Source organism: Falco rusticolus, chromosome 1 (genome assembly GCF_015220075.1).
Source record: "Falco rusticolus isolate bFalRus1 chromosome 1, bFalRus1.pri, whole genome shotgun sequence".
NCBI lineage: Eukaryota > Metazoa > Chordata > Aves > Falconiformes > Falconidae > Falco > Falco rusticolus.
In genome coordinates, this window is record NC_051187.1 from 12,137,293 (window position 1) to 12,162,835 (window position 25,543).

Here is a 25,543-nt window from a genome sequence, read left to right on the forward strand (position 1 = left end):
ATGAGTACAGAGATCACAGACAGTGGCAGAGGCGGGCTTCCAAGGAACAGCCAACAGCTTCTATTCTGCCAGAACACTGAAAACTTACTTCTCCAACATCAAAGTTTAGTTAATCACAAGTATGTGCATTTTTGTGACCTAAACTTTTTAAAAAATTCGTATTTTTCAAAGTTCGCATTTCCATGAAGTGTAAGCTACAACGGTTTCTTTTTCCGAGGCCACAAAGGCAAGCTCTTGGACTCAGGGCATGCTGAATTGCAAAGGTGAAGCGGGCAGGAACCAGAAAGTAAGCAAGGTTGACTTTTTTCTCCACCTAGTCAATATCAGCATACTTCAGATGAAGAATATGTTTTAGCTCCTTCCAATTCAGAGAAAGGGTGTCTCTTTCAACATACTACATCCAGGGAAAGAACTACAGAGGGTGTATCCGCTGATTAAGTAACCATTTTCCTAGGCGGTAAGGAATGGTTCAGTAACTAGGACTTCTGAACTTCTGCAGGAACCAGCTGGAGTCCCAAAGTGTTCTTAATGCCATGAAAACCGACTATTTCACCGCAAACTTCTCCTTCATGTGCCAACGTATAAGCTAAAATTGTTGTGTGTTCTACCAACACTGACAAATTTGAATCACGGGTCAAAGCAGAGTCAATAAGGAAACTTTCTGGTTGTTAACTAACACAGACTGTACTCCTCTGATTAAGAAATTAAAAAACTCCACCAAATTTTTGCTACACAGAAGGATTTCTAAACCAGCAGCACCCAGGAGCCCTCTGTCACCTGGAACTGAAGTCACAGTAAGGTGTTTACTTCATTCCCAAGTGTATCCAGGCTGGGCTGCTGTGCAATGACTAACCAGCCTCTCCAGGGCACTAACTACAGACCCAGGCAAGAATCACGCTGGCTTCTACTTATCACAGACCTAGCTGGGTCAGGACACCAAAAATACCTACCCTCTTCCTCCTAGTCTCCTTGCACCCTTTCCATGCTATTAACCTAATTCTTTCTAGAAATACACACACCAGCCACCAACACGTTGCTTAATACCCTCAGTGCTAAAGGAGTAATACCCAGCTCATAACACAGAGACCTTCAGGAATGAAATCAGTGAAAGACAGACAACGTTTTAACAAAGGTCCCTCAAAGAATGGCTGATTGATAACAAAATTTGCTTTAATCATGCTCACATGCCCCACTGTCAGAAGAATTCACTAGCTGGACCACCCACCCACCCTTCCCACCACCGCACCCCACCCCCCAAGTTGTATATTCCAGATGAGAAACCAGGAAACTTTGAAATACAAGTCCTTACCCTATTTACTTCTCCTCCAAGGTTGCTAATCAAAGTTGTCTGAGCATTTTAACTACTTAAATGTTGCCAAGTTACACAGAAACCTACCACATTACTCTTTTTCCAAGCACTCGGGTATCTCCCAAAGTAACAGGTATCTCAAAATGTCTGGATGGTACATCATGGTACAACAGGCAAAACCAAACACTGAGTTGAAGACTCTGAACCTAATTCACTGTTGTATCACCAACCACAGCAAAGATTGTGCACTTCAGCTGTTCTATTAAAAACTAGAAAGTCAATGAAACAAAAAAATAACAGAAAAATTGACTTTTCCTGCTTTAAGAGCATTGCTGTTTGCAAGGTGTATAATGGCAGTCATACATACTGATTTTGTTTTTCAGAATGACTAAAAATCACCAGAAAGTTCATTTTCTTCCAAAACTAGAGCACTATAATAAAACTCACATTTCAGAAAAATTTTTTTACAATAACTTGTTTGCTGATAATGAAAATAATTATTTTGTGACAACCTTTTACTCAATTTCTCTGAAGCCACAGCATCTAATTTTGATTTTAGGCACTACACGTTTACAGTAGCCTCCAAGGCACTAATGAATGAAGATTCAGGAAAGTTACCGTACCTGTCTCCCAACATTCTCCTGGAAGGCAGCCTAAGGAACAGAGAACAAACATACCAAAACGAGTCAGGTTTGCTTTTTGATAAACACCAGATCATGAATTCAAAACACACAACAATATAAATGACCCATGGCTTTTCTCTTTTAAATAAAGTAAGCTTTGTCAGTAGAACAGGCCCACAGGGCTTTTTTGTTTCAGCGTCTCTATGGTTCTGGTGTTCTTAAAGCTGTATGTTGCATGACAGCAGTTTAAGAATGCAAGTTCATTAAACTAGTCACACCCACAAGAGTGCTTTTGAGTAGTGACACAAGGCTTCGCACTGGAATTGAAAGTCAATACCTGTAGACAACAGAAATTGAGACAGCTCGCTTTTGTCTGACCATGTCAACACAAATTGCCAATAGTAGGCAAAGGCTGATTCTTAAGGAAACTTCAGACAAAAAAATATTGGGACTGCAATATTGGGACTGCAATACTTATTTAAAAGATACACATCTGAAAGCACACTGAAACACTCCAATGACAAAACCTGAAAACAAAATTCATGTATGTTTCTTGTGTTTTGCATTAAACAAACTCAAAATCTTGCAAAATGCAACAAATATAACCATAAAGTTAATCTCTCTACTTGTATGGCATACAGAATAAAACCTACTTAACTCCCTGCTCCCCACTCAAATTTTCTCCGAAAAAAAAGCCAGTTATTTTTTGTTCCTTGAAAGGGTATACAATCATAAGTACTGATAAGAACTTTGGAAAACATTAAGTATTTTCAGAGAGGAGAGAACATCACTATTGCTCTATCTACAGAGACCTCCAGCAACGGACAGCACTTGTCACCTGACATTTGATAATGTAACATACAGGGGGAAGTTCCAATCTTTACTGAAAACGCCACAAGAATTTTGACACACAGAGCTTCTGTACTTCCTACATAAATACAGTGTGCATGTGGTAATCCACCTGTAACAACAGAGGGTGAACCCAGCTCAGCAGGGTACCGGCCCCTCCGTACGGACAAGCACTCCCGGCACGCAGGTGGAGCAGGAGCCCCTTGGTGCGTTGCTGAGGTTATGTCTGATCTGGATAATGACTCCAGTTCCCGTAGACGTGCCCGGGCTAGTTCAGCTCCTGCTCGCAGCCTCTCCATTGTGGGACACGTAGCACCGGCTGACTCCAAAGCACTCACCCAGCACCCTGGCGGGCTGTGGAGCCCACCTCAGCCCACCTCAGCCTGCCTGCACTGCAGCCTGCTGCTGCAGTGCCCCTGGGCTAACCCGGTTAGGATTGCCCCGGGTACAGCTGCATGGGCTAGCTTCCGCGGCGGCAGCGGCGCAGGTACACCCTTGGGCAACACATAACGCAGGCTTCCAGAACAGGAACGTGCTGTAGCAATGCCCTGCACTTGCTCTTTATTGTACGCTGGAGCCCAGCTTCTGACACGGCTTTTTTTCCACTCTGCTTCCCCACCAACAGCCGCTCCCAGCCGGGATCTGCTGGGACGTTGCCCCATGTCACCCTGCATCATTTCCCTTCTCGCTTGCACATCACCTTTAGATCCCCCTTCCAGCTATGGAGACCCTTTTGCTCAGCATAGGGACATTTCAGCAAGGATGATGCTCTCAGCTATCATGTCCAAGGGATTTAACATTTAAATCACAGCTTTACAGTTTCTTTTAAAACTGCACTGCTCAGACAAGTGTCTTAATGGTACAAAATCTGTAAAGCCTTTTTCTTCCTTTTTATTTTTTTCTTTTTAAATCAGAAAATTTGATACCCAAACAATGTAAATCTGGTCTCAATCCAGTGAGGATTTTATTCCACTTAGAACACATCCATAGGCCTAGGACTGAAATACACTGTGGCAAAATCACCTGAAAAAGATGTATAGGGGCCTATATAGAATGTGGCAGCACAAAAGCTGTTGTACCTAAAGATTTCACATGTTTTGTTTACCAAATGTAGGAATTTTAAAATTCCACCACTGTATCACCATTTCATTTTTTAACTTAGAAAGACAATCATAAAGATCTACAAAACAGTCCAGCAGCATGGCAAAAATACTTAGCATTAATCTGATGTGTTCTAAATGTCTAATTTACATGTTAATTTATACCCGATTACTTTATCTATAAAAAACATGTAACTTTAACCGCTGCTTACAAAGATAGATATTAGTATTGCCTTACTATAAATATATTTGTCAATGATTTCAATTTAATAAGCTTGGAGAAAAATAATCAGTTTGGTATAGATTCTCACACTTGTGTTATGAATTTACAATTCATAAAAGTATGAAGAAAAATAGTAAATTCCTGTATACATAGCTCAGTAGCTAGAAAATTTTCCAGTTGCAGACTAAAACTGTATGGCAGCTTGTTTCACAGCTGGTTGCTTAGGTTGAGGGAGGTCTGTATGTATCACCATGAACCTCTCTCAGCTTCTGCACTGCTGAGCATTAAAAAAAAAAACAAAAAAAAACAACCCAACAACCAAACACTAAAAGGTGCTTCTGCAAATAAGTCTTCAGCTAGTTAATGGGAAATTTACAATGAAAACCAAGATATTCAAACAAAAACAGAAAAAGCCCTCAAAGGAACATAAAAACAGAACCCTAGAGTGTTTAGAGCTATATTTGGAAAACTTTACCACAGATTTAAGAAGGCTTTGTTGACAATGCACATTCCAGCTGTGACAATTTAAACACAGGAGACACTTAATTGTGACAATTTAAACACACTGACTATTTAAATTCTAGAACAGCATCTAATCCCAATTTTAGCAACAAAAATGTGTTTTTCCTGGGTTGGAACGAGTTTGTTGAACAGAAAAAGTTACAAGGAAAACCATCCCCATAATATTATTCTGTTAAAGCTTTATCAGAGAAAGTAGAACAGAAATATGAAAATAATCAAGCATATTGTTCATCCAAGTGAAAAGGCAATTTCCTACTGTTCATAGAAATCCTTTTTCCTTTAGCATTTTTTTAATGTTTCACAAAAGATTTTTCTTCATAATAAAGAGATTTTCACTAACTGAATATTTTACTATTTCAATCACACTTTCAAACAACTGCCAGTTCCTAAAGATGCCAAATACTTCAATTGTTTTGTAATACTAATTTTTCATACAATCCTCTTCTGGAGATGGAAAAACTGGATGCAAAGGCCTTAACTTCACAATTCCTTGATATCAGAACCAGGATGACCAAGTAGCCTTGTAACCTGAACACTTTGCTTTCCCCAAGAACCCGAAAAAATATTAAAACATTCTCTAAATCATGATTTTAGAAACTATCAGCCAACCAAGAGGAATAAAAAATCTTCTCTAAGATGTCAGAGCTCAAAGGAGCCCAATCCGAGATCACTTATTCACGTGATTATTCCTTAGAATGATTATTCATGAAAGAGCTGCAGAAGTCAGCTCAATATGCTTTTGGAGCTTCAAAAGAACAGTCTTGTTTTATTCACTCTAACCTCAGGGTTCAAAATATCTCTATATGCTATTTTGTTTCATTGGTGTTCTACATCAGAATATATTGCATATTGTAATAGATGGAAAATCTAGTAAAACATGTTAGTTATTTAAATAAGTATCTAACTGTAGCAATCATTGGGAATACTTAGGACTCCCAGATATTTTTCTTCAAAAATGTAGTAATGCCTGGTGAACATGAAATATTTCTTTGCCTGACTTTCTAAAATGAGAAAAAAAGGGTTCAGTACTTCCTTAACTATCCATCAAAACAGCAATTCCAATGTTTGACCAGCTCTAAATCAGAATGTATTAATGGAAGAATTAATTTGACTGAAGATAACTGAATTGCAGACTGTTTTTGATCGCTTGGTTTAAAGTAGAAAAGCAAGAAGAAAACATACTGTAGTTTGCACTCATTTGAAATACAGAAGCACAATCTGCACTAAGCTTGGAGCATTAATAAATGTATCTGGTTTAGCACCATATTTCATGGTCAAACGATCATTTATGTTTAAGCATAGAAACATAATGAAGATTACACAAGACAATTAGATCAAGCTACTAAAGGTAAGGAGTGCATTTGTAGCGGCAATCATGTTAAAAAGAATTCTCTTCTTTATATATATTGCCAGTGAATCTTAGGACAATTCCTATAGAGCAAATAAATATCTTACTTTTCACCATCTATACTCCTTAATGGCTTGTGCAGTTTGCAGGAAAGCAAAGCTACCTTTGTTCTCCTCTACAGATTTTATTTGAATAAGGTGACTTAAATCAACCAAGAATAACAAATTCTGCAGTTTCTAAAATTTAGGAGTTGAAGTCTGGGGAAAAGTAGCATTGCCCATATTCATTAGTTGTACAGTATGCAAAGAACATGTTGTATCAGTACTTGGTGATCCACAGCATTGTAGCTTCCATGCTTTGGTTTTAACCTATTTAGACAAAGCAATTTGTGATACGATTACACAAGCGACTGACTCACTTCCCCAGCAATTACGCTGCAGCTTCATTCAACAGCTTAAACTCTCAAGCAGAGGTGTGGCTAGAAAAAAGTAAGGATGCTATCCAGGTATCCCTGAGAAATCCTCCTTATGTTATAAATCCATTAGCTTTCAAAATTTCAGTCAAAAAATAAGACAGACCTGTTAATTAATTTGCATGTTGCAAAGACTGCCTTTTTTTCTTTTTTTCTTCTTTTTTTTTGCTTGTTAAATGCATTCTCAGTAATAGAGACACCTGGTTCTTTGACAGACATTGTTTGGTCCTGTTTTGAATTAATATAATAATAAGGTGGGCTTTTTATATTTCCATAAGAGAATTTATCTGTTGAAACAGAAAACTTTTTTTTTTTAAGAAAGCAAGTTCAATGTATACAACACACTAACTTAAATTCTCAAAGATGTCCATTCTTTCTTCTTCTCAAGTTCTATAGCCTCTCCTTCATAAACTCCCTCCTTCTAAGAACAATCACTCATTCCTTTCAGTTCTCAATAGCATAAATATTTTCTACCAAAGGGCTCAACAGACTATACTCAGGAGTCAGTCCTGTTAACCAGATAGCAGTATCTGCCTAACAGATTTACCACCACCTTCTAAAAATTCCCAGTCTTACAGAAGAAGTTTTATACAATAACTGAGAAAACGTTTAAAGGAAAAATTATTTTGGAAATTTCCAACTTACCACAATTACAATATAACAGTCGATGAACAATTAGAAAAGTGTAACTTCACAAAACTCACCAGCTTGGTGGCTTGAAAAAGATACAGTGTTTGTATATTTCGTACGACCCTTTCATCTTTGATACTATAAAATGCTAAATAGCTCTTTCTTAAGATACTTTATCTTAACCATCATGACAACAATACAGCAGATTGTGAACTGTAGCCATAAATCGAAATGTGGATGTATGGATTATAGAATTTAAAATCTAAAGTCACATCATACTTCTAAAGATCTAAAAAACCACCTTTTTGCTCAAAAAACAATATACTGTTTACATAGCACAGTTCTACAGAGCTAAGTCTACAAATTATTAAATTAAAACAATCATAGAATAACAGAAACATATAAGCTAGAATGTGATAACTTACAGAAGCAGCTCTTCTGCAATTAACATCACGGTCAAATACTGCAGTAATAACCAATGCACTGAGGAAATAAAATATTGAGTATTAGTACCAAAATATGAGAAGAAATGTGTCACACCATTTCAACATTTCGACTTCCAAGCAAAACATGCAACATTTCCTCTACAGAGCTTATTATATATAAATACAAGCCTAAATTAAAATTTGCGTTAAAATAACCGTGTACTTCCTTGTTTCTCTAGTTTGCTGTGGCCTTTCCATAGCATAAAGAGACAATCACCATCCTACTGTATCAAAGCATAAGGAGTATGCAAATACATTGAACTGCATAGAAAGGTTTTTTATGTTTAATGTAGAAGGAGTTTAAAACTCGGATATAACTACCATCTCTAATGTGAGACTCGTACAACACAGTTTTAAATTCAAACTTGGAAATACGGTTTCTCAATAGCCAAATGCACAGCAAGCCTGAGGTAAGGCTTAAGCAAAACTAAAAGTTAAGCCACAGAAACTTGCAGCAATCTCTACAAGAACAATCACATCCTGGAAGTAACAAAAATCAGAAAACAATATGTAAATCCTGCTAAACAGAGGCCTGCACGATAAATTGCAAAGCAGGTTTTTTTAAAAGGTGACATGTAGATACAGAGACATGATTATATGAAACTGCTCCTTTGTGATGAGGTCTGGTAACCCTGCGCAGCTTAATTCTTCTACCTCAAAAGAACTGCCTGTCAGAAATGTGCTGTGCAGCAGAAGAGAGAAAATATATCCCAGCGCAGGAAGTCTACAGCTTTAGAAATCCACCTCCAGCATTCAATTAACTTCAGTGACAAATAAACATCACTTCAGGAGAATCATTTAAGCAGAAAATTATTCCTTTCAAACTCTGCAACTCTTCATTACGTTATTTATTGACTCCAGGCAAACCAGGAAATAAATACTGGCTGAAAAGTAAATCCCAGATAGCTTTGCTTTAGCATAAAGATATTAATTACACTGATAATATCGAGCTTCCCTGAGTAGTGGCTATCAGTTTCCTACAGTGAGAAATAATGTGTTATTAAAATTCGCTGAAATGCACAATCAATGTTGCCTCTGTAATTTCAGTTTATCTCCATTGAGGAAAACAAGAGACAGAAAGCAAGAAGAAATTAAAATAAACCCCAATAAATCGTTCTAAAGACAGTTAATGCTTTCTTAATTGTACCTGCGTCAGCAATTCCTCTCTCTGCCACAAAGACATCAGGTCATTACATGACAAAAGGAAGTCACCCAAACGACAGTGACTGGAAGAGCAAATTTTTAGGAAGCATTCCCTTAGGAAGCAGAAGTGGCAAACTGTTGAAAAAGTACTGGACCAAATACATCACTGTCACACCAAGCTTGCTTATTTTCTTCTCTGGCACAGAGAGAAACTTAATTTTAAGAGGATACTTAAGAAGTATATTGTTTTAATGATACGAATAGCTCCCATAAATTTTTCAGTTATAGAAGAAAACATTCAAAATGAGGTAACTGGGTGAAAACCATCCTGGAAAGCAAAAAGAAGCAAATTTCTTCCCAACTTTTCCAATTACATGGACTATAAGATAAAACATTATTTTGCCAGTTATGCAATATTTCCATATTGATCTCTTCTGAGAAAACAAAAAGAAAAACCCAACAGACAAAACCCCCTCAGTGAGCCCAGAAGCTCAGAACGCAGAGCACCGCCCGCACTGCGCCCGAGGTACCCTGCAGTCACAGCGTACTTCAGAAGAGCCGTGCTGGGGCAGACCAAAATCCTGTCCTGTGTCCAAGAGTGACCTAAAAGGGACACTGAGGGATGAGTGTAAGGACCTACGTATTAAATATTAACATATTGATTTGGAAGATTATGAAGTCTTTTCAAACTGGAGATGTTAGAAAACCATCACTGGCATATAAATACTGCTATCTGAATTTCATATTTAGACTTAAAATGTGGTTGACTAAATATAATGGAAACCAGTTTCAGGTTATTATACACAACAAGAGTTCACCTTATCATCAAATTTTACGTTTCCATTTTTTCTTATTCTTCTGTTACCTGAAGACAAACCTGTGTAAGTTAAACCAGCAGAACAACATACTCTCTATGTGATGCCACCTGAGTTATTCAGCGCTGCAACCGAGTACCATGTTTAGAAAAACAAAACAAAAAACCCAGGAATTTTGTCATTGCCCCCATAGTCCCATTATATTCATAAGTCATGCCACAGCTGCTGGTTTATGTTAATCCTTTTAATAAAGCATTTTAAACTTATCAAACTACACAAATAATTTTTTCAAGTTAATTCCCATTTGAAAACGCAGCACAGTCTGCCGTAACACAGGGATTAGCAAGGAAAGCAACATGCGTAAGATGAAACATGTCTAAGGTGTCTTCACCTGTCTGCTTTGTCGTGGGAGTTTATGTGATACTCCACCAGGATTTCCTAACATAAAGAAACTGTTTATGTCAAACAAAGTGGGATATTTTTTTTAAGCTGGTTGAAGAATCATGTCTTGACTTGCCTAAAACGTACCACACCTGACTAGCAACAGGTAGAGCAAAGAACAGCTTTGCATCTTGCAGTCTCTATGAAACACCTTCTGTAGTTCCTTGAGGTATATTTAGCCTGTTTGCACGACAAGCAGTTAAGTGTACAATAAACACAAATGGACTTTAAAAAGCAAGTTGCAATTCTATCAGTCAACTAATAACTCTCTCTTTCTTCCCTGTCCCTTCCCCTCTCCCCCAAGTACTCACTTAACTGGCGCTAGGGAAAGTTAAAAGGACTCAGAGCATGTTAGCGGCTCCTCACTCCCCCAGCCCAGCACGGATCTCATTACCTTCCCCCGACAAGGCAGAAAGCAGCAGAGAGCAAAGGCCAGACAGGTGAGAGACATCAGAACACAGAAATACCAAGTTACCCAGGTGTACCAGACAATAAATCTGAATTTCCTTTATCACCTGTAGCAGGCACTTCTAGTCTATACTAGTCACAAGCAGCAAGAAGCTCATCGTACTGCTAACCTCGGAGAATTTGCTACCATTAACTCAAGCATACCACCCTGAAGCTGCGGCAAGAAAGAAAGAAACTCTCAAACCTCTTGCCAATTTGGCACAAAACCAAAATTTCCTTCCTGAGCCCAAAAAAGGGAAAAGCCTAACTTGTAACAGGACAGAAAACTCTCCTCCTGACTATACATTAGGGAAGGGAAGGCATAACAATCATCAAAAGCAAAACAGTTTTGAACAATACAGGCAAGTTAAAAAACGGAGGCGAGACCAGAGTCAGACCCGCGTCTGTTGAGACAGCTGCTGCACACAGCCCTTTCCACACCTCTTCAGTCATGCCAGTACCCAACTGGAACAGCTATGCAGTGACCTGGATGATGAAAACAGATCTAGGTGCGATTAGTTTTTCTATTGCTAGGTTAAAAAAAAAAAAAAAAAAAAAAAGCCACTCCCATTCACTTTATAACATGCAGCTGTGCAACGCTCAGCTGCAGCAGCAAGCAAAGGTGCCTCCTCAGCCAGCACTGCTAGGGAAAAAAGCCCTTCAGGACTACAGCCTCAGATTTAATTCCTCGTATTAATCTAGGGAAGCAGGTGGTCTGAAGAAAAGAAGAAATGCAGTAACTATTCCCACTTCTACACTGCGTACTTCCACACTCCCTCCAGCCCAGCTGACACCAAGCTCTTAACACTTTCTGCCAGCCACCCAACAGCCTACAGGGCTCAGTGTGGTACTCTAATCCCAGCGTTCTGGGGTAAAATGATGGAAGTATAAGAACTAAACAAGTAGAAAAGAGTGATCAGAAAAATGCTTAGAACAGGAGTTACAAGTGCTGCTACTAAAAAAAAAATAAATTAAAAAATATAAGGCATGTGGTGCCCCTGCAGGAGCTAACTTTACACAAGTGCGAGACACAGTCCGCACACAACCCTCCTCTGAAGGCAACGTTCACGTACATACAAGAAGAAAGCTATTCTCAATATTTCATCATGGCACAAGATGTAGCTCAGAGCAATGCTTCAGATTTCCCCAATTCTGCAGGACAATCTTGCCCTGGAGCAAGCTACATCACTCACCCATAGCCACACCTTCCTTCCCCCCCCCCCCCCCCCCTTCAAAAACAACACAGCACCGCAGGGAAGGCAAAGCGCCGGCTCTCCCACACTGTACGCGCTATTTGTATTAGTATTCTGCTGAACGGGAGATAGCAATTAGATCTTTCTAAATAATGATTCATTTATTGATTACCTACACCACTGAATGACAGATAAATGAAACTACATTCTGACTACGCAACAGCTCCAAATAGTTAAGATAGCCAGCAACAATTTAATCACTGTAATTGTATAATAGAATAGCAGTGTGTTTTCCTTTTTATTTTTTTGTTTAGGTTTTAAACAAAACAACTCAGCTTCTTAATGTGCACCTGCCGCTTTACAGACAGTAACTTCCACACCCAAGGGGGCAGGAATCAAATTACCTGTATTTCCAAGTTATTAAATTATGCTTAACTTTCCCCATAGGTAGGCTTAAAAAGAAAGCATGCACGTAGAGACTGGGAGAGAAAAAGGTCTCAGTCTGGCGGTGCTTTTATAAATATATGCTTGAATGGCGACTTCAATACATGCATTTCAAATCGCAGTAAGGTTATCTCCTGCAATAAACGTCAAGTTTCATCTACTTTGCCAAGACTTTTCTTTTTATGGTCCTATAGTTTGAACAGATCAAGCAAGCTTTCAGAAACTAGTTTAACGAGACTTTAAAAAATAAATAAACAAATCTGACTAAGTGTATCTTTTTGAAATATGGATAGGGAAAAAGTACCGGTGTGTAAAAATACGAACAGGTACTATTAGAAATACTCTCAGGTGAATATTTCTAACAAGTGTTCTCTAACTTTTTTCTGGTTGGGTTTTTTTTTTTTTCCTTAAAAGAAGAGTAGTAAGGTCAGAAAGGGCTGATTTATGATCTATACCAATCTAAAGCCTGTAACTTCAGTATTCTGACAATTCTATCACTTAATAACAGAACATTCACAAGAAAGCAGAGAAGAAACAGCTATCACTGAATATGGAGACAGATATTTCTTTTAAAACATTGCCATAAATTTTACTTTTAAAAAAATCGATTTTATCCAGTTTAAGGGGATTTTTCACTAGTCAAAAGTGAATTATTTATGTCTCTTGACTACTGAAAACACAGAAAACAACGTCTTTCCATTACACGATGATACAACTTTGCAAGCAAGAAAAGGAAAAATAAACCTCACCACCAAATTACCCCTCTGCTTTAATTTGTGACTACTGGACCCCAGTCTGAACGGGCTGTGGGGCAGGACCCAGTTTATAGCATAGTACTGTATTTTGGTACCCAAGTGAGTTTCCCAACAAGATGTGCCAAAACGACATCATGTGCCAAAGGCCATGACATGAAGTAGGAAGACACGAAGCAGCTCACTGTTTACCTCAACAACTTCTAGTTACACCCAGGGCGCCTACTCTGCCACAATGACCACCTCGCCTTTCGAGTCTGAGTGTAGCAACCAGCTCCTTACGCTCCCAGTTCAGCATTACCTGTGCTCCTCCGGCCAGGTAAACAGCAGTGCTAAGGACCATGAATGAAGGATTAAACCCTCTGCCAATTCTAGCACCAGGACAAAGCAAACACTCGGTGCATTTTTTTTAAGGAGGTAGTATTTTCCTTTCTGGTAAACAATTCATTATTTTTCTGTAAGAATCTAATACTTTATATTCCTGTATAGGCAGATGTTTTTGCTGTGTAATTCAGCTCACAGTGGATATTATGTACTTTGTTTCAAGATGCTGAGTTCTGCGTTTTTTAAGGGTAGCAACAATTTGCTTGTGGCTAGAAGTATGACTCTTCTTTAAGTAAAACAGTGACACACCTAAGGCTAGATTTAAAAAAAAGCTGTATGTAATTATCGGCTTGCTGACACAATAGGTGAAACTGTGTGTCATACTTTATTTGAATATTCTTTTTCACCATTTCTCTTTGGAGCGGCAATTCTACCTTCAAGAGCTGATTTAGGAAACGTATCGCCAACATAACTACCAAGATTTTTAAGTAAAGCCTTAATATAGCATTAATACTTGCTAAGATATTGTGCAGCTCTGTTAGAAAACTAAGTATATACCAGCCACAACACCTTACAACCGATCACAAGCAATTTTCAGCTTCCCCCTGGCTGTGCTTGTCTCCACCAACTTATTCCAAACGACGTGAAGCTGTTGTCACTGGCATAGCCACAGTGTTCACTGGTATTACTACCACAGGCAGAAGATAACAATTATTTTCACTGGAGATTTTCCTAAAGAGAACAAAAGCTATTTGTTTCTAGGACAGTCTGAAGACTGTTCAGACAAAAAGACAGCAGCTTCTTCAGAAACATAACCTCCTTCGTACCTTTCCGCAAGTTCCCACTAACAGCTTTGTGACAGTAAAACAAAATACCACAAACCATGAAAAATCAAAATGGTGAGATTGCATCTAATGTATGGAGAACAGCATTGTTTGCACCATGGCAGGGTAAAGGAGTAAAAGAAATATATTGCTCAAAGCATCATGAGCAGAAAAAGAATTCTGACAAACAGATCAGAATTCTGATAAATAGAAGGTTTACAGCCTCACACTTTGGCTTTTCTAAGTTTCACAAGGAACAAACTTGCCAGACCTTAAAAGAAACCTTAAAGTTTTTCAACTAAGTCAGAGTATGGAAGCAGACGATTTACTTTCAATAAGGCTGCTGAACAAATCTACCAAAAAAAAAAAACAAACCACCAGTTTTGAGCCAGACTTTAGTATTGGTATGGCTCTACTCATCCTGAAGATTTGCCCGATTTGCTCACAGTGAGAATACAGATGTATTCCTGTGAGTTTAAAGACAGCAGTAAATAATTCTGCACAGCTGACAACAGCCTGCTAGAAACATTTGTTAACATTCTGCTCATCGGTGTCACTGTGTCTTCATTGCTGCCATTACCTGTGCTGGTTAGATTAAAAATAGCAATACAACCCAAGATGTAACCACATGATTATTTCACTGTGCAAATACGTCTTTATGTACATTTATCTTAAGAATTTCATAGCATATATAAGTTACCACGAACTCAGCTAGGAGGGCATTAAATACGGCCCTTCAAAATAAAACATTTCTTTAATAACTTACTATGGCAATTAGCATTATTTCTAGCATGCTTAACTAAAGCAGGTCTACTCTGAAGCACTGCACTCTCGTTACGAAAGCCATCCAGAAACAGTGGATGGCACCACGTTCCAGCACAGCTTGATGATTCCAGAATCGCCTCCTTTAGCATCTACGCTATTGTAGATGAAACATCATCAAAACAACATGAAACTGCTTTATTAGAGACACAAGGCTAAGATGCCTTAGAATTTTTTGCCTGCTTGCTTTGGAGAAAAGACATGACAGCTTAAAAAAAAAGAAGAAAAACAGTGTTGGGCCTTAAGAAAATTGACAGTAAGTTCTTAGACAGAAAGATTTTATCAAGGTCTTAGAAAACCCCAGGAGCAAGTACCACACAGATAAGAGACACTGCTGTGTGACCCTGCATTAAAGGAGCAGCACTGGAAAGTGAGGATACAAGGACAAAGAACAGCAAAGCCCAGCAAGACCACAGTGCACCAGGATCAAGGAATAAATACGGATATGTAAGGCTTACAGATTGTCCCAGAGAACCTTAAAAAAGGCTTTAAAGAAGAAAGAAAAAGTCAGATATTCTTTGGGAACCTGAGCTACGTAAGTAATCCTGTGTTTCCAAACCAGACTTTTGGGATGAAATTGAAATAGTTCTGTCAGCAATCTGGAAGCAAGGCAGACCCTAGAAATTGAACCAGGACCACATATCACTGTACAGTCCAATTTGTTTTTTCTCTTTAAAAAGATAACACTAAATGACTACTGATCAAAACCTGTCAAATTCAGACAAAGACACCAGAGTTGCTGCTATCAATGGTTGTACTAAGAATCTGCCAAGAAACTGTTAGAAGCTACCTCTTTGTGTTTGCAGTGCAAATCATCCATTAATGACACCTTGCAATGTCAGCCAGTGTGCTGCCAACAAAAAGACTAAATGCTGAAGACAGAATCCCACAAGCAAACAGAAGGAAAAGCACGAGATAAAAGAAAAAAGAAAAAGGCAAAAACAATCTGTATCTACAAACATATGATCAGTATTAAGTGAAAGGCTGCACCAAGTTGTGGTCCACCATTGCAGTGTCATAGATTGTGATTTGAAAATCTTTCCAAAATTTTACTTTTTAAACAGAAACCACAGATTGAGAAAGAAGTGTGTGCATGCGTTTCCATTCAACTGCAAAGCAGAGTTTAGTACGGCAGTCATTCTGGAATGGCGTACTCTATAAAAACAGAAAGTATAAAGAGAAAAAAAACTTCTCCCATGTTCTCTCATGGAACAAGACCAGAGGAGGCCATGAAGACAATCAGGGGGCTGGAGCACCTCTCTTATGAAGACACACTGAGAGAGCTGCAGTTGTTCAGCCTGGAGAAGAAAAGGCTCTGGGGAGACCTTATAGACCTTATTATTCATTCAAAATAATCTTTGAATTGGAACACTTCAAAACAAAAATTATAAATTGAATGGAAGCACCAGGAGGCTCCGAAATGGCTTTTTAGAGAAGAGCAAAAGTGTAATTTATTCTTTTACACCCAACTTATCCAACTTGAGTTGTAAGCTGGTCAATAAAGACATGCTGTATTCTTTGCACAATACCCATCTGACAAAGTACCAGAACACCTGGATCAATAGAAACAAGTGTTCACCTGAAAAGGTAAGAAGTAATTTCTTCCATAAATTTTCTCTTCTTCTAGTATTTCCAGCTCTTTATGACTCCATAAAGCAACTCCCCAATTTTAAAGTGGTTTGGTATTTCTACCTCTACTGTGCTAAGGTTCCGTATCTTCTTAAATTTCCTGAATCTGTTCCACTGAGCTAACCACAAAGCCGGTGATCAAGCAGACAACAGGTGACACGCACACATTCAAAGCCTCCACTATTTTCTCTGAATCTTCTTACAGTGAATTTCTTTGGATTTCTCTTTGGTTTTCTTACAACAGATAAACAGAAGGAAATAAACTCATCACACTTGATAAGCAAATATCTAGATGCATTTCAATCTAAAAAGTTAAACATAATACAACAGGAAGAAATTATAGACTTCAACAATCACATGGAAAGACAATGGTATTGTTTATGTCATCATCATCCCACCCATATTCAATTCTTTAAGATATTCAGCATATCTGTTAGCACGAATCAATGAACTTCCTTAAAAATTACAATAGAGAAACAAAAATATCCATTCCTTGGTGACCAATATCCAGAGATCGATGAATTTCATTCATGTTATATGGGACACATCAGCTACTTCTTAAGCATGAAGGTATTTCCCCTAAATGAATGTATCACTTCTGGTCAATATCTAATTTTAAACGTCTAAGAGATAGAGCATTAGAGTCCTAGATTATTAACTTGTAGAAGAGACAGAATTAGACTATTAGATTAACTTCTGTCTCCTTCCTAACTTTGAATAGATTTAAAAATTAACTGTAAATAGCTGTTTCTTATTGCCACAACTTACCTTGAAATCTGGTTAATGAACGGTATCAGCTCAGCAGGGTCGTAAGCACGAGCAAAGGCCCAGCACACGTAGCACGCGGCATCCCTCACGTTGGAGCCCACGCTGCATGCTCCCCTCTTCTCGTCATACGTCAGTGCTTTCAGAATGACAGGGACAACTGTTAAATTGAAAAAACATACAAAAGCAACAATTAGGATCATACAGTGACCCATAAAAAAGGTGTAAGAGAATACAGTTATCATTAGAGACAAGACACAGGGTGGAGTTGTGTATTCTGAAAGAAAAGAAAGCATGGCTCTTAACACATACTAATTTTGAAGCCAATTAGAAAGTGTCGGGTTTTTTAATGCACTATTTTGTTTCTTTGTCAGTAGCAGTTTATTTTTTTATTTAATTCACACAAAATTCAGTGCGGATTAAAGCAAGTGGGTTACATAAGAAGTAACACTGATACCTTTTATTACTCAGTGATACGTGTTTAGAATATTCTGTTTCTCCTTGCCAAGCTAGAAAATCACCCTTGACTGACAGTGTCAGGATGCCTTTAACAACACATATACTCAAAAACACAGAGCTTCATTCTGGGAGAAGAGTGGCATTACCTGTATTCATGAAACAAACCATGATCCAAAACCCAACTGATACGATAGCCGTCTTATCCAAGGCAGCTCTTAGAAATGCACCTATCAAGCATGGTTTCCTGACGTAACCGACAACCAGAGGAACTTTGGTTCGAGTATGTTTTAGCCAACAAAGGCCTAAAAGCCACCGACCTCACTAGAACACACATCTCTGTGCCACGTTTTATGGAGGGAGCTGCAGAGGCAAGGCAGCTGCAGAGAGCCTAAGCCCAGGCTCAGCACTGGAACCACATGGTGCCACTGCAGCGGGACAGCAGCAGAATACAGCTCTTTTTTTTTTTTCTTTTTCTTCTTTTTTCCTTTTCTTTCATACCACATTGAGGGAAACCGAGAAAACAGTAGTAAAACAGAAGTAAAGAAAAATTAAGATCCCAGAATCTTATCACTAAGGCCTTATAATGGAGGTACTGATCATAAGCAAGTTACAAAAATAAGCTTGGGAAACAAGTAGATAAAGAATTTCACTTCCATGCTTGTATCCTCATCAAAACTGCAGATGTGAATGTTTTCCTACAGATAAGACAGCTTCCAGAAACTTGAAGAACTCCCTTACACAGTTCTAGGAATATACTGCCACAGTTTAAGAAATACTGTATGTATGCAAGGCTCCCCGGAGGGCTTTCTTTTGGTATCTGCAAATCCAGATAGCTAATTTGAATACATCTATCTCTCAATGGCATGACTTTAATAAATGAATAACATCTGTAGAAACAACAGCCTCTAGAAAAATAAGAAATAATTTATCAAATTTCTTTCTTGTACCAAATTTATCAAATGCATCTTTTTTCCTTAGAAAATACTTGTCAAAAGGTGATCCCATGGAACAAGAAATGGGATCACTGAACTGTACTTCATCAACAAACTGTGTCTGGATATACTTGAGTGGATATAATCACAAAATAATTAAACTTCAATGTACAGTTCATCGCTGTAAGCCTGCTACTTTAAACAAAAATATATGCATCACAACTGGAGAAGGTAATTCATTTTAACCTACTTGGGAACTACATGGGAAAAGCAGCAATTCCTATTCAGGAACAAAGAAACAGCAAAGATGGATGGGTATCCTGGCACTTCCCAGTTCCAAAAGAAACTGCAATAAAAATCGTTAAAAATGTTGACTAGCTTGTTTTGAAAAATGCTGCATCAACTGATGAAAAAAAAAAAAAAAAATTGGAATTTGCCGGTTCTACAGGAACACCAAAACAGATGCCAAAGGCAATTTTGCAAAGCTGCTACAAATTTCCTTCAGCACAGGGTGATTACCCCGGCTGCTTTAGGCAGCTGTGAGCACACTCCCATCTCTGTGCACTGCGGGGGATGTGGAAGAACCCACAAGCAGCTCCTCACATTTGTATCATCCGCATGAAAGAAAAAAACCCATCTTTTTTCAATTCAGGGCATTAATGTCCCAAATGGTAGGGATAATACCAAATGGCACCTGGCTTATGAGGGTCATTCCAAAACAGGTGATGCTGCCAGGGGTCTGTAACCCCTGACACTGAGAAAATGCCAGGACCAGCACCAGTACTCCAAGCAGCTCAAGCTTCCTTTGGACTCACACCTCTTTGATGTCCTGCTCCTGTGTCTGGGAGTGAAAGCATTGCTGCTGCAACAGGAACAGCAGCCGTGCAAAGTCTGGAGAGCAGAGCGGGATAATGAAAAGGAAGGATACACAAGTGGACATTTACAAGGTGGGACAAACAGGGAAAACAAGGTGATGTTTGCAGCAGTGAGGGCTAAGTAAATATAAATACAACGATGATGATGACAACAACAACAAGGGAAAAGCTGATCCAGTGGTCATCTGTTAAAAGTTTTTGTGATACCACTGGTCAAATATTTATTGGTGAACTGTGGACCATGGGAAATCCTACATAACAACTGCTCCTTACCAATGTTTGTGTGTTTGAAAAAGTGGGTCCAGAATTACATTCCCTGTTAGTATTTAAGTCATAAAAATCCAGGAGAAACATTACCAAAAATTCCCAATTTCACCTCACTCTTTACCCCAGAGCTCTTCAAACACAGTGCAGGGGTTTTTCTGCTCTGGCTTCCTGCAGTGTCAGCAGAGCCTGGCTGCAAGGAGTCATGAAGGAGCAGTACCAGCAAAACCATCTGTAGTGTTCAGTCCACTGTAACTGAAATATCTTAGAAAGGGCCTTCCTGATCCACAGCTGGACAGACTCTGCGTTCACGTTATTTCATGTACACATTTTGTCTCCAGTCTAAACACAAAATGCTGTGTTAAATTTTATTTAACATTTTTCTCTGATTTAAACTGGTCACGTTCATGCTCTTCTAAAGCGTCTGATATACAAAGCAGCAATGAAGTTCAAAAGCTTTGTAGTCAGCTCCTGCATTTTGTATCTGTTATGCAATTGCAATTCACCATTATAATCATCTCCAAGATATTCAGTATGGTCACAACGTTGTACTGTGTTGTTCTGTATTGTTTCAATTTTTCATATTTAAAACCATGTCCAATTCATACCTAAAATCAATTTATAAAAAGAACAAAACCAAACCCAAAATAAATACAATAAGCTTTAGAAAACAATGCCAAACTTCCAGAAGAAGCTTATTTTAGTTTTTAAGAGCGGAGACAAATTATTTTTTAAATTACGCACATGCCTTTTTTATTTAAAAGTAGGAGGCTGGGAGATACAACAAGACTTGAAATGTTACTTAACTTTAACAGTTACCATTTCTTTCATAGATCTACATTTGAAGTCTGCCATTAAAAACAGAGGATAAATAGTGTCCACTCTCAAGCTAATTATTAAAACAATATCCACCTGTTTAGGTCTGTGAACGCTCAAGAAAATACAATCACCTTTACCTGTAGCCTAGAGGTATTAATAAGCACCTGTTACACCCCACCCTGCCTTACCTAACAACATAACTGCAGGTTGCAACACAGCTCTTTGCTCAAGCCTTGTGAAAATACAGAAACGACTTCTGGCTTCAAAGCATTACAAACAGCAGAATTTTTTTTCTCATACTGGAGACAGGTTGCACAGATATTTTGCTTTTTAAAGTCCGATGCTTAGCAACTTTCAGATGCAGGTGACAGACAGTAAACAACTAGGTAAGAAGACTTATGGAAGACATTGTATACTGTAAGGTCACACATATGTAAATAAAAATGCCTCGTACCATTCCTTTTTAAAAGTGCCTTCAAAAACAATACTTTGCACAAACCTAGACTGTAACACATGCCATTGGGAGCCCTATGTCACTTTAATGTCAGATGTATTTATTTATTTATTTATTGCCATGTTTACCATATAAAACATACAAATACAGCAATTAAACAAACGAACAAACAACAAAACCCCATTCCTTAGCCTCAGGTCTTGTCTCCACAAGAAAATTGCAAAATTTCACGTCAACCCTATTTCATTTAAAACAAATTTTCACTGGATCTCAAGTTCATTACGAATTGCCTAAATTAATTTTAAACTAAAATATGCCACTCTTAAAACAGATTAAACTAATCTTGCCTCTTCGATAAGCATTACACTTTTATATGGACTGTTTATGCAGGGAAGCCTTCTCAATTCCTAAGTAATAATATTGCAAAACATTCTATTTTAGAATTACAAAATGTAAGAAAAAATACTACAAAAAAATGGATATCTGCTATTACTGAAGGAAATGTTATACACAATGTCACTGTAAGAGCAACTACAAACACTGCAATTAATGAATTGTGAAGCTTAAACACAGTTATAAGTACCAATACAAAGAATAGTAATTTTATTCTTCAGATTTTTCTTCAACGAAACTCATCACAGAAGTGTCCTTCCGTAGGTTCATCTTTTTTGCAAGCCTCAGGCATTAAAAAAAAAAGTGTAAACTGCCATATCTGCAGCATGTCAGCTTCCTGTGTTTTAAACAGCATACCCATCACTATCATTCATATGCTAAAAAAAGAACTCCGGGCTTCTCAGTGTAAAGAATGTCAGATTTCAGACCACATTCTCTGACATGGCGCACTAACCTCTTTTAGAAAAAGAGGCAGGTCCTAATCGTAACTTCATTAGGGCTGTTATATTTAATATATCAACACAGATGCAAACATAGATAATTTCAGGTTAGGCCTATTATCAGAAGTAAGTATTTGTTTAAAGTTCTGCCAAACATTTATGATTTGTTCTCATTTTCTATACAAGCTGTCTACTTTAGAATTTACTCCTAAAGGACTATTTCCTCCAGAGGATAAATTCTCCAGCGAGGATAAGAAAATGCATGTGGCCGCTGTGTCTGTCAAAAAATTCTCAATGTTTCTGTGAAATGCTCTGACATTGCATCCTGTGGGGCAAGTGCCTAAAACCTGCCAGCCGGCAGCCTCGCCTCTCGCCGCCCTGCAGCCGGGTCTGACCTCGGTAGGAGTTTGCCAGGGAAGGGACAGTACCACAGGTCATGCACGCTCAGGAGGTACGGGAGAATGGGACAGGTGAAGTCTCTTAGGTTGCCATAACTTTCTCACAATTCTTAACACTGACCCACGTATGTAAGGCTATATATATGCTTATCCACAAACCAAATAAGCATTTTCTAACCCATGACTATGAAGGGCTGTGTCTGTCTGGTTGCAATCTCAGCTCAGTCTCTCACTACGTAATGAATTAAGAAAGTCTTTAATTATATGATCACGTGGTAGCTTTTTCCATGGACCTATCTCAGTCAGACACAGGAAAGACCTGCTCTGGCGATGAATCACAGCTGGGCAGCGAAGGAGATTGCTGTCTGCCTCGCTGCTGAGGGAGGAGAGTATGTAATGCAAAGGGTGGCTTTCAGGCAGAGAGAAGGGATTGTGGGTTAAGCTGGATGCTGCCCTAAAGAACTACATTCTAACTGCAGCTCCGCGAGAGACTTACTGTTTGATACCAGTCGCATTACTTAAATCCAGTATTTACAAGAAATACACACCGGCTCTCATTTCCCAGGTACCTGCTTCAATAAACTAACGGCAGGTTTGCAGAAGTGCAACAATACCGAAATCAGTGTGAGCTTTGGAGCGTAGCAGGGGGCCAACGAGGAAGCAGACAGACTAGCCAAAATCCAGATCTATCTCAGTATCATTATGTAATTCAGCCGTAAAAACTCAAAATCTTTAAGCACCCCTACCTGGCTACACCGAAAGACCTGCCGCTGACCTCACACAGCATTGATCTACCTTCTCCGAAACACACACCGCTGAGTATTTTGGGGATTCATCTACCCACTCACGCCCAAGGCCATACTAGAGACCTTCATACAGGTTTACGGCTAACAGAGCTCTTCCTTTAACTTCAACAGGAGCAAACTGCAGTTTAAGGACATGAAGGAACAGGCTTATGAGGGAATCCTACTAAGCAAACGAATCACTCTGAAGGAGTATAAAAATTCTGTAAACTTGTAACAGTGCAAGTCAGAAAAGAAAAATCACCGAAGAAACCCCAACCTTTAGGCTAAAGTTGTGCAATACTGATATAAACCCTACAGTGAAAAAGCTAGAAGCAATTCATTGTCATTTATTCCCTGCTTAGCATTTATACCGTTTCCCAGTTGCACTGGAGGAGGGACATTTCCTGCTACAGCTTCAGCTATGGCATTTATTCTTGCTCATACCTGTTGGCTAGTGAAAAAAAAATCTGCACTATTTTTAATGCTTCCTTGCTAATTTGAAAACTATTGCGGTGACATATGCATTATAACTTTTTAAAACACTATTTTCAAGACCGACCATCATTTTTAAAGTTCACCTGGGGGTTAGAGAAAAGGAATTCCTCTGTAACCAGCCTTTCAGGTTTGGGTGTTCTCTATTTTCTAAGAGTCCACCAAAGACAGGTAGATCTTTTTTTCATTTCTTCCTGTATCTATGATGAAAAGTACCTGGAATCTCGCCAAAAGCCTCACAATTAACTACCGCTACCAAATAGACTAACGCATTTCAGAAGCCTGGCTTCCTGATGCGTCCTCCTCCAAAACCCCTGGCAGCTGCAAATCAGTATAAACAACTTATTCTAGAATATGAAAACACAGTAAGCAATCCTTAAAAACAGAGTATATATAAACAACTTCAAGAGGTTAAATAATAGATTTCTACAAGACTATTTAAATATAAAGTTAAATATCTTTCTACAACATACTTGAAAGCATTATCGTTTTTACTTTTTGTTAGGTTTTCTTTTTCTTTTAATAAACAGCACAGTGAAATTGGACGAGCAAAAATGCTCCTTTTTTCACTGTGCGTAGAACTTTTCAGACTTTGTGTTAAGGCTATCAAGCTATATATAAATATCAGTAAGCACCATTCTCTGTACTCTCAGATAAAATACACAGGAATCCAACCTCTTATCAGTACTAGCAAATATGCAAGCATTCTCTGTACCAGGAACACAGACAATCCCGTACTACCACACAGCACAGATCGACTCTAACAAAATTAATAAGATATTTGCAACAGAAGCCAAGGGAATTTTAAAATTGCAGACACAGAAGTCATGCATACACAGACATTCCTACAAAGCTGCAGCATCTGCTATTGAGATTGGCTACATCTACTTGAAACCTGACAGCAGGAAAGACTTAATTTCATACAAACTTTTCACAAAAAATATACTTGACAATAGGACATTTTTAAAACAGAGAAAAAATGTCAACTGAAAGAACCAGTGTCTTGTATTTAAACAATATGCTTACCATTCAGAAATAATACACAAAATACTTCCCTAAGTCAGGGTCTTTTTGAATACTGGTAGCATTGTGTTTGACCTCTTTGAAAAAGTAAAAAACATATGATTTTGTCATTGAATCCCAAGGCATCATAACCTGCAAGGTCCCCTCTCAAATCTATCTCAGCCCCCTCACTAACAGCACTTAACTAGGGATTTCAATGTTCCATACTTTCTTCTTGCACTTTTTTGTTTCTCCTTTTATTCTGAAAGCAATTTATAAACAGAACCAATAAAGCCTGATTCTTCACGAGTTTTGGTGGGTTTTTTTCCACTCCATTTCAACCCTTCCATTTATTCTGAGATTAAAAAAAATAAAATTCAAGATTTGGATCACTTGCATTGACCCACCAGTATCAGACTTCCAAATGAGCTGTTATCTGTGTATCTCATCGGCATTATCGTCTTCTGTTTAAACGTTGTTTTCATTGTTGCCACAGTTAAAAAAGGAGAGAGGGATTGTTGGATTGTTTCAGTCTATTCACTGTGAATGGTTAGGGTATATAAGACAGTAGGCAGATCGAAAATGACATCTTTCTGGCTGGAATCCTCCCAAAATAAGCACCAATTCATTGCAAACATAACCACACAGTTCTTCCAGTCTTTTCTCTGGCTTTCTTTTCTTAGTCGGCAGAGATGCAAATGTTTCCAACCTTACTTTAAACATATCTGGGTTTATAGTAAAAATAGGATCACATAATGCGCAAACACACACACACACAAAAAGAGAGAAAAGCAAGTTATCTTTGACTGTGAAACACTACTACTTGTACCACTAATTTCATTTAAGAGACTTTCTCTGGCTTTAAGTAGAGAAAGTTTAGGGTCCTACCCATCTAGCAGACACAGCTGCAACTATTCAGTGGCCAGCGAGCTGCTGAGAGACTTCAACAGCTGAACACTTTCAATCTCACCACCGACATATTAAGAACACCTAGGAAGTTTCATGTTCCTATATATGACACACTTTATTAGCTAGAAAGTTTATACTATGCTGTCATCAAGAGAAATTTT

At 38.4% G+C, this 25,543-nt stretch overlaps 1 protein-coding gene across 2 annotated transcripts in view; it reads right to left on the reverse strand.

Moving 5' to 3' along the window:
• Positions 1 to 25,543, reverse strand: part of TBCD (tubulin folding cofactor D) — a 129,570-nt gene that overhangs the window by 58,495 nt on the left and 45,532 nt on the right. For both annotated transcript variants that reach the window (XM_037409815.1, XM_037409824.1), the window contains exons 15-17: positions 17,164 to 17,320; positions 7,502 to 7,559; positions 1,933 to 1,962 (exon numbers count right to left, since the gene is read on the reverse strand). In XM_037409815.1, the coding sequence (XP_037265712.1) occupies positions 1,933 to 1,962; positions 7,502 to 7,559; positions 17,164 to 17,320 (245 nt within the window). The remainder of the gene's footprint in view (positions 1 to 1,932; positions 1,963 to 7,501; positions 7,560 to 17,163; positions 17,321 to 25,543) is intronic.